Source organism: Branchiostoma floridae, chromosome 5 (assembly GCF_000003815.2).
Source record: "Branchiostoma floridae strain S238N-H82 chromosome 5, Bfl_VNyyK, whole genome shotgun sequence".
In the NCBI taxonomy this organism is placed as follows: Eukaryota; Metazoa; Chordata; class Leptocardii; order Amphioxiformes; family Branchiostomatidae; genus Branchiostoma; species Branchiostoma floridae.
The window spans coordinates 21,169,386-21,179,930 of NC_049983.1; the positions used below are offsets into that span (position 1 = coordinate 21,169,386).

The 10,545-nt window shown below is 39.7% G+C and overlaps 1 protein-coding gene across 1 annotated transcript in view; it reads right to left on the minus strand.

Moving 5' to 3' along the window:
* Positions 1-623: 623 nt before the first annotated feature.
* The window catches only part of LOC118416519 (serine/threonine-protein kinase B-raf-like), a gene marked incomplete in the record, with an annotated part of 21,843 nt that continues 11,921 nt past the window's right edge, over positions 624-10,545 (minus strand). The window contains 11 exon segments of the mRNA XM_035821642.1: positions 624-4,171; positions 5,182-5,316; positions 5,668-5,799; positions 6,090-6,255; positions 6,568-6,744; positions 7,009-7,093; positions 7,348-7,451; positions 8,252-8,293; positions 8,663-8,861; positions 9,560-9,703; positions 10,261-10,303. Coding sequence (XP_035677535.1) covers positions 3,986-4,171; positions 5,182-5,316; positions 5,668-5,799; positions 6,090-6,255; positions 6,568-6,744; positions 7,009-7,093; positions 7,348-7,451; positions 8,252-8,293; positions 8,663-8,861; positions 9,560-9,703; positions 10,261-10,303 — 1,413 coding nt within the window.

The following is a 10,545-nucleotide window of genomic DNA, read 5'->3' on the forward strand; positions in this document are numbered from 1 at the left end:
GATGATCAATTTTGTTCAAAGCTCCAAAATAAAATTTGGGATTAAAATCTTGTCATGTTTTTTAATTTTATCTTAGTATTTTACTTATATAGGTGAGTGCAATCAGCAAGTTGTATGCCTTTTTCTCGACTTACATGTAGGAAAATAATATGTTGCAGCATGTCAATCAGCCAAATTATTGATTTGCATGTGTCAGTGGGGACTTCTAGTGATTTAAGTCCTGCTGCGTACTGGGTGACCTGCAGTAATAATTTCAGTTGTTTGGCGGAGCTTTCTAACCAAGAGATAACATGAAGAACTTTGTTGGCACTCTTGATGCTGTTTGTTCCACATTGTAATGTCGGAAAGGCTTGTCCAATAAGGAGTATGCCCAAACGTCTTGTGACTGTAATTGTCATAGTAACAATTATTGTGTTATATTCTATATTTCCATATACCTCCAAGCAGCTCTTCCCATGGCAAGACAACTTCTGTTTTGGCCCAAGTATACTGTCTTGATACTGGCAAATCTGTTTGGAGATTACTGTTCTAAACATCATCAACCAGCAATATCTAAATTTCAGCCACAGGCCACTTTTATGCCTTACACGGTCCTAGGAACAAAGACATTCAGGAAAGAAGAGTTATGAATGTCTGATTTGGGTATTTTATTCCTTTCAAACCAAGGCTGTGCAATAATATACAGTTGAAAATACCCATCAGAATTTACAATATTCTTAGCTACAGCACCAGCACTAGGTATTCACATTTCCAGCATGGACTGAGCAGTCTTACATACATCTCACAGCTTCTGTCAGCAACAAAGCTAAAATCACATGACACAAAGGAGCAGTTCTATTTCTTTCTTTTCTCTGTATGTACCATTTGTCCCAACCCCCATATAAGACAGTAATGGAAGTTCAGAAACTACTGCTTGATCCGGTAAAACTACTTCAATACGTTAGTGTCTGCTATTTTGGGACTTCTGTACAAAAGAGCATGTACAATGCATTTTCCTTAATATCAAGTGCTGTTGCAGCTTTAACAGTTTTTTTTTACATTCAAACAAAACAGATTGTAATAACAGAAACTAATGCTCATTTTCATCCAATCACCAATTTTCATTCAAGTAATTTTAATGTTGAACAATAGATGTAGAATATAGCTGAGGATCTCCATGAAGCTTTTCACCTGACCATCTCCAATCACAATGTTCTACCATACTGAAAAATATATTCTCCAAAAATATGAAACGACCTCTAACATGAGTCCTACTATTACAGTATCAGAGCTTCATGTTTTAATTTGCTTAACAGTAGTTTAAAATCAGACAAATCATTTTCTGAGAAATGATTACAAAACATGGTCTGATAGCTTTTCTTATGTAAATCAGGATAGTGAAAATGATACTATTTGTCATTAAATCTTAAAGTTAATGTGGCGATGTAACACTACCACAGTAATAATAGTACAATGTAGACAAAATTGCATTTTTAAGCAGTGCTAGCTAAATCTGGCAGTACGTGTGTATGCTGGTAATATTACTGTTAGCATGTTACACAAACCAGGCATTGTACTAATTTAGGCATTACTGTACGCCTCAAATTAGGTCAAAACATACAAAAACATTACTCCTGTCCTGAGCATGTCAGGAACATGTACATTTGTAAGAAGCAAACCTTGGACCAGCGCCATGTGGCAGTTACATCAAGCACCTTCCCTCCCTCTCTCTGTCCTCAACACTGCGTTGTGAAAAGAGCTATACCATAGCACATAAAATATCACGTATGTACGTACATACTACCTACATCCAAATCACGACACCGGCAGCATAAATTACAACTATATACAGAAGTATACATGGGGATGGTTGGGTGGGAGCCAGCCCCACAACTTCTACAAGCAGGTGAAATCACACAGACCATGGTCAGGGGGGTGGGCGGCACTTCTTAGGGGGGTGTGGGGGGGGGGGTAGTCTGAGGGGAGCAGTTTTTCCTCTCCCACACTTTGTAAGGAACAGCATTGTAGAGATCAGTATGTCACATGACATTGCACATTCCGAACAATGTAGCAGCTTTTTCCTCACTATTTCATATTGCCCACCTTGTTAAAACAGAGCCATAGAAGTACACCTTGTAGTCATATAAGCACAGATCACTTTTAAACTGGGGTCATGGTTTTAGTGTAGAGAGTCTACTTTAGCGTTCCACACTTATCATTAAGCCCTGTCTCCACCGAATCCGAGAGGAATATTGGCAGTTCAGCATGACGTTTTGATTGACAATCATTGAAAACATTTGGAGACCCTTCTCTCTATGGCACTGAGAAGTAATTACTTATACATATAAAGGCAAACAAACTCCTCACACATAAGTGCCCCCACATCCCCCTGATGTCTGTGAACCACAGTTCCACCTTACTTAAATATTGTCCATCAAAAACATCCACACTTTTTGCTACATTTACAATCAACAATTTTAGCCCAGCTAAAAAGCTCTGCTATGCTATATACCACCCCTCCTATCAGCTAGACCACATGTACATTATATACTACGGCAATATTAGCTAAGGCTTTAGAATATGCTCGCTTTGATCACATTATGTACAGAATTTATACAACCAGCCCCCATATCACTTACAGACCATGTGAAGCAAGACTGCAAAAGGTCAGAGTTCATTTCATAAACAGCGCAGATACCCAGTATGCCATGTGACCTTCAGATGACCTTGAGTTTTTCCTTCTGAGCTGTTCGTCATCTACCTTTTCTGGTACATTTGTATTTGTAGCCGCAGAAGAACAGCAAGTTCACATGAGGAGAAGCCGCTCTATCCCATTTTGCTAATCTGACATGATACAGCTCCATTCCAGGCAGGTACAGATTATACATAGCTTGTTTGAGCCTGGTGCAGTGATGACTGTGCAAGGCTATCATAGAAGTGACATGGTACTTCTATAATCAATGCCATTCTTCTTTACTGACTTGCAAGGAACCATGTAAAATTCAACTCCATGATACATGTATAATATTACAACCAATCTGTCCAATTGTTTCAGATTGAATGTTGCAGAATTTCACTAAAAGGCCTGGTTTACATTTTGTAGCTATTTACAACCTATGGTTTCAAGTCTTCCACTGAATGGGCAGTATCTTTACTAGTTAGATGGCTAATTCAGTTTAAGCACATGGTGGTAGACAGTTGAAAGAAACACCAGGGTTGTCACAGTTGGCTAGCACTTGAACGTAGCACTGTACTGGTATATGATTTGATCCAGGTAGCTAGTTCTGTTTATGTACATTGTAATCCCTTGGTAAGGATTCAACTACAGTTCAATGTCAATCACTCCACATACCAGAAGAACGTAAAAACTTGAAGTCAATTCTGTCGCATTTTTAGTTCTATTGCAACTTAAGGCGTAACTCTGCTTCAGGACTATTTCTGCATCTCTAAATGAGCGGGCCACTGCATAATATGTCTGGTAGAAAGTAATTCCCAAGGAATGCAAGGGCCAAGCAAAAACATTTACATGTAGCTGTATACAAAAAAATTAGTTCCTCTATACAAAAAAAATTAGCTTCTCTAAATCCTTTGCCAAAGGGTATTGGCACCCCAAAAAATTTCGTTAACCCAAATCCTGACAGCCCCAAGTTTAACAGAAACAGGACCAAACTATACATAAGGTCTGGGAAAGACAGTTATGTCGAAGTGACTCTGATCAAGACTCACAGTCTGTGATACACGTACTTTCCTTTTCTAAGATATCATTTTAAAAGATCTACAACATCAACAAATATAGTGGGCAACAAACCTTTAAGGATACATTGTCTTTAAAACATTGATAACAACAGAAAATGAAAAGTTTGGATGCCTGTGACTTTTAAAGATTCCAAATGTCCTTTTTTCTGAGTATGGATATAAAACAGCATATTAGGTTGGTCTTTCCCAGGCCAAGACTGTACAGACATGAAGAAGCTATCCCAAGGAAACCCAGAAGCAACAGTTCCCATCATCTATGGCCGACAGCAGAGAAGAAGTGAAAGGCTGCAAACTGGCCCTGGATGGGCGTCTTGGGTGAGGCGCAGCTGTAGATGAAGTCGTCGGAGTTGAACCCTGCTCGGTTCAGGGAAGGCTCCGAGGCGCTTCTCGTGATCTTGGGCAGCGATCTGACCAGTGAGTCCAGGGAGGCTAGAATCTGTGCCGGGCACAAGAGGGTATGGTTACACGTGTGGTACAACTTCACTTGTCCTTGACTACATCATTATCGTCATCATCATCGTTCATCCGTTTCTGGTGAAGTAGGTATACAACATGATAAACATACCTATGATAAAAACTAAGTCACAAACAACAGTTAACTTACAGATAAATTTATTGTGCAACAATTGTATTTTTGTACAAGGTACAATGGTATCCACTGATACATAGCTACAGATTATTTAGTAGATTAATGCTAATGTACTAAATATAAGGGTGCATAGTATGGAATGGAATGGTCTTTTGGTGGAATTTCTTGTAGGACCTACATATAGTTGGACTCAGAAAAGGGGAGAGAATGTCAATATTCTGCCTGCATAATTTATTCTAAGGATACTCTACATAAGGTTTTGTCAAAAATGTGCCTCGCCTAAAACTACTGTTTGTTTAAATTGATTCTTGATTCTTGTTAGTGCATGGCTGCAAGACATGTGTAAGGCCAAGGCCAATACCCTACCTACACCATCACTAGGGTTTTCTGGAATGTTCTAAATTCCAAGAACCATGCTGTTGTTCCAGGAATTTAATGGATTTTGGATCAATTTTGGACAAACGTCAAGGTGTTGTTAGTGTAACATGTTGCAGGCAATCCAGTGCTCCCAATCCTTTGTTAGGCGGCAAGCTGAATCTGCACAACCTTAGTCAAAAGTCAGGTTGTGCCATCAGGTTGCCCCTCTTCCAAGTTATTAATTTCTTCAAATCAGCTACTTCAACATTATTTTTCTTTCAGTTACATGTAACTAATTATGTTTTATCTTATCAACAAATAAATACAAAAGCTTGTGCACATAGTTGGGGCAAAAGCAATTTCCCAACCTCAAATTTAAGGTTGTACACTGTGCTACCTGGGTTTGAAATCAAATTGTGTAAAGTAAATTGTGGTTGCATTTGCAAGTGTGTCAGTGGGTATTTCGAGCACTGCAATCACATAAACCCAACAAGACTGACCTGAGGGAAGAGTGGTCTCTCGTCTCTGTTGAGTTTGATACATTCACCCATCAGCCGTTTGAATGCCTTCGGCGTGTCGCTGCGACATTTATTTGGGTCTGGTTTCAGGTAGCCACGCCCCACCATGAAAATTATCTGGGGAACACAGGATAACAATTAATGGCCAAGTACTGTCAGTTATGCAGAGATATTAGCAAAGACATGGACAGTCAGTCAGATACAGATGTATTGGCAAATGTAAGCTTTTGATAACATCTCTAATAACCTGATGAAAGCATGGAAAACATGCTAATGGAAGATTTTTCCCTACAGACTAACCCAGTAACAAATAGGTGCCAAATGCAACATCAGCAGAGAGAAAGTTGAAAATTTCTACACAAATATCTTTAGCCAAACAAATAATATCATTTTTGTCTTTTGTACTGAAAAATTTTATTTGGCATTGAGAGTAGTGAAAGAGCAAAAAAAATCAAACTATGACCTCACCTGATCCCTGTGTTTGATTTGTGCATATGGCAGCTGCCCGGTCACCAGTTCAAATAAAACCACTCCAAACCCGTACACGTCTGACTGGAAACTGTAGGGGTTTGGGTCCTGCATTCGGATCACTTCCGGTGCCTACAGCAAGGGGGAAAACATATGTCTTATCCTCATCAAATGTTCTCTGCTGTCATTACTGGAAAGGTGGACTGAAGCTGATTAAATCTCCTTTGCATGAAAGTTAAGCACAGAATTCTGTTTTTCAAGGCAGTGCAGTGCCATTTATGCAACTATACAGCATCTACCACATTGTCACAAGCCATATCAAGTGACTTCAAAATGCAGAGACACACATTAACATACAAACTCCCATGTCTGCTTATCACATAAGGGCATTACAGTTAACTTTAGAGGCCTTGACTACTCACCATCCACAGAATAGATCCAGTCGGCTGCTCAAAGTTGTGGGACCCGCTCCATCGAGACTTGACCGTGGCCAGACCGAAGTCTCCGATCTTGACTGTCATGTCCTCCGTTAGGAAGATGTTGTTGGACTTCATGTCTCGATGGATGATGTGCTTTGCATGTAGGTAGCTGTGAAGGGGAACAGGTAAGGTATAGTGGACAAATGTCGTGTCACCTACACAAAGTTCCAAGAGTAACACATTGCAAGTGCTAACCTGGAACCAGTGGAAGAACCATCAGCACTTGTGGACATTGTATAATGCTGGAATATTGTATTTATCTGCCATATAAAAATTTATATTGGCAATCTTAGAATATGGTGGTTTGGAAAACATAGGTGATGCAAAATATGAATTATTATTAACAACATAGTTCTGTTTCAATCAACCACAGTGTGAGTAGTATTTCCACAGTCTGTATCACACAGAGTAAGGGACTCACTCCATGCCCTGTGCTGTCTGCCTGGCGATCTCGATCAGGTTGAGCATCTCGAACTTGGACTCCAGGACGTGGAGATGTCTGTACAGACTGGAGCCCTCGCACCACTGGGTCACGATGGCCAGCTGGTTCTTCGACACACACCCCATGAACAGCAGGATGTTCACGTGTCGCGTTTTCCTGGAAGGACAACGGATGAAAAATCTTCATTGCATACTTCATACCTTCTTAAAATGTCAACCTTTACAAGAATCTCAAGACAGTATTTAGTTACAGAAAACCACAGTTCGAGGCTCGAGGACCCATGGGGTTTGGGAAACAATGAAGACAATGACCCAGGGACCGGATAGACTGGATCAGACGGGTCGAATCTATCTATACATTTCAGTTTCAACAGAGAAACAACAGTTACTGTACTGTACTATAGATAAATTTTCTACCTACCTCAGTACAGCAACTTCATTTCTGAAAGCCTGCAGCTGAGCTGGACTGGGATCTTTTACATTCAACTTCTTCACTGCAACAGGTCCTGCAAGGAAAAATAGAAATCCTTGTCACTGACATGTTTTCCTACTGTCGTCATCATCATATCACATGTAGCCCCTGAAAGTAACACTAAAAGCTATATACTAACCAAACTATGTATGTTAAGGCTGCGATTACTAGTTAATGGATAGAATCACCAGTTGTACTAACAGAGATCCTTATGGCAATGAGACATTAGTTTGTTCCCAATTCGTAACTACGAAGCAACTTGTCTGAGAGCAACACCTGCGTACTTACCATGCCACTGTCCTTTGAACACAGTTCCGAAGGAGCCAGACCCAATCCTTGGGCCAAACAAGATCTGTTCCTCAGGGATTTCCCAATCATCATTGGAATCTCTCCTGTGGGGAAGAAAAGCACATCATCCATGATTGTATTTTAGCTTGCCTCGCAAGTCCTTCCCACCTGCCCTTCAGCCAGACCTCGTAGTGCCACAGTAAGAATTCCCTGATAGAAGGACCATTGAGAGGAGGGGGAGGATGTTGGAGCAATTTCTACTTCAATAATTTGGGTTCCATTTTCATTTTACTGTCAATAAGCGTGTGAAAATTGTTTCCATCCTATGCAACTTTGTCCAACATTCGTACAACCTCTGATGAATCCTTCCTTTCCTGAAATAACAGCAATGATACAGTCAGACCATCAGCCCAAGCCATGCTAAGTCCCAGAGCAGTTGTTTCTCTATGTTGTAACCTTATATTTTCACATTTCCATCAATAAAAGCCATGTCACAACAGTGCATTAAGAAATAAACACACACAATGTAATTCAAACTGCTCATCCAGCAGCCATCAGATACATGTAAGCACCAGTATGTACACAAAATCCTGCTACTAATCCAGAAACTACAAGTTGCATTTTAAAAGTTCAGTTATCCCATTGTTGCAGCCAGTTCAAGAACAGAATATCATGAATGCCACGTTTAAGTATTAAGAGAAGTAGCATTGAGAAAGACACAAACGCCAGAAATTTCACCCTTGTTGTTTGGACAACATGTATCTTTTCCTGACGAAAAAAAAAGCCCTTGTTTTCTCCAGCCTAAAATTAGAAGCATCAAAGTTTTTCTTCCTTCACAGCAGTACCCAAGCTACCATGACCAGAAAAGTCCACAACAAAAGTGGACTGGGAGTTGACTACTCACGGCTTTCTTACTACACTTGTGTGACTGTCTTCTCTTTTGTGCCTTGGAGAGAGTCGGGATGGTGAAGAATAAAATATGAAATCATACAGAAAGATAACTTCTCCAACATTTAAAGGAAGGAGATTCAAAAATTCAATTTTAGTAACTTCAAAGTCCCAAATCCTATTCATCATAGGGAAGACAACCCTTATGATAGGTCCAGGGCAGTTTAGATTTGAATGAAAAGAAAAACCAAGGCCTGTATGGATTCCACTAACAAGTCAACTTAATTTATCAAGCAAAAGAGGTGAAAAATGACAGAATGAGATGCAGGTATGAGTCAAATCTGCTTTTTCAGGACGAGAGATGGCTCTACACAGGAGAACCCTCCCTGAACAAAGGGACAAATCAAGAAGACCTGGAAACACCAACCTGTGAGCCTTCTCTTTTTTCTTCATCACTGACCCATCATCGGAAGCTGACTTGGACCGGACTCTGACGTTCTTTGAGTTGGCCGTGGGCGAAGACTGGAGGTTGTTGATCTTCATGGGGCTGGACTGGGAGTTGGGAATGGAGGATGACAGATACGCTGGGGGCGTCACGGACAGCGTCTGGTTTGGCATACTCTGACCTACAACATGTGACAGGAGGGAGGAACACTTTCATCATTTCTGGAAGATGTCGCCTCTGTTATTACCTCGTGATAGGTTGTGCTGAACATATGCTTTCAGCTTCTGAAAACACAGCTGAGCAAAATTATTGTCATTACATGCTTTGAGGCTTCTTTTGAACTAAAATTTGTACAAACTACAGAAATATGTCCGCCACAGTTATGGATTGTAAATCTGAGTGTTTATAATGTGACTGAAAAAAATCGACCACTCAGTCTTAAAGTATGTTTCATGTGTGGGCCACGACACCACCATACTGCTGCCTGTGTCCCACTTGTATTGTACTGTTTGCAATTTCAATAAATCAAATCAAATCCAATCAAGAAAGTAAGAAAAGTCTTTAAGACAATGTTTGGTCAAATCTTTAAACATTATTTTATATGCATTTTACTTGTATATTTTGTACTCCTATAAGATAATTCTAAGGAATATAAATCATCTAAGTATGTAAGAATTTCCAGTCATGAAATAGAAACAGAACACCAGGAAAGACAACACACACACAGCAAACCACAAGTGAACAAGCGAAAGACATGGAAAATACCTTCACTGGCTGGGCTACTAGATTGACCGTTTCTCTCTGAAATTTCAGCAACAGATGAAACACTGTTACACACTGCCACCACCATGACACTATCATGCAACCGGAGAGGAGTACCTTTATTAATGGCTGCTGGGCTATAGTCAAAGACGCTGACTTCCATGGCGGTGTGAGTGGGAGTACTGGAGACAGATGCATGCCGCCTATTGGACTTAGAGGCAAAGGGGGGCACATGCTGTGCAGCCGCCTGAGTGGGGGAGTCTGAGAAAGCAGGCAGAGACACAGCCAATAAGACAGCAAGAGTGAAACCAAGTTATGCAGAAATGTGCAGTGATGGAACAAGAAAATGGTAAGGAAAAAAGGTGGTAGAGGCAACTCATTTTGTCCTGCAAGTTTGTGTGAAATATATCAATGCAAAGGTAAAAATAAAATTTCCACTTGTGTTTGGCATGTGCAAAAGTTGTGATAAAAGCCTATGTACATTTTGTACAGCAATATCAATTTAATCACTCTTTGACAACCTACCCTCCAACATGTCAATTTCAATTTCATGTAGTCACTTCATACTTTTTTCAAAGGTTACAGATTAAAAGATAAAATTGTATTTTTTTCTTCATTGCAAGGCATTTATTTGCCTCCAACTATGGTGGTAGAAAGATTTGCAGAAATAGGAAATAGTGACAATGACACATCATGTAACACATTTGATACCAGAGAAATGTTTCAACACATATATATGGAAATGCCTCCACAGATGACAAAACAGAAAAGCAGAGTCTTTTTAAATGTTTACAATGTGCATGGACATGGATACTCACCTAACTGTTGATATTGCTGTAAGTGTCTTCCATATCCTAGTTCCTAAGGAACAAGTATCAGCATTCAATATCATATTTGAGAATCAGTAAATATTGACAGTTAATGTTGGTATTATCTCTATGAGGAAAAAAAGAAATGTCTGATACTATCAGGGATATGAATTTCATGCTAAGGTATTTTGTACAGTGTTTCGACATCTATGTCAAATACTATAAATATACTATATAGTTGAAGACGAATAAATCTTTACTTCTGGATACTTTATTTTTATACAGACGTAAAGA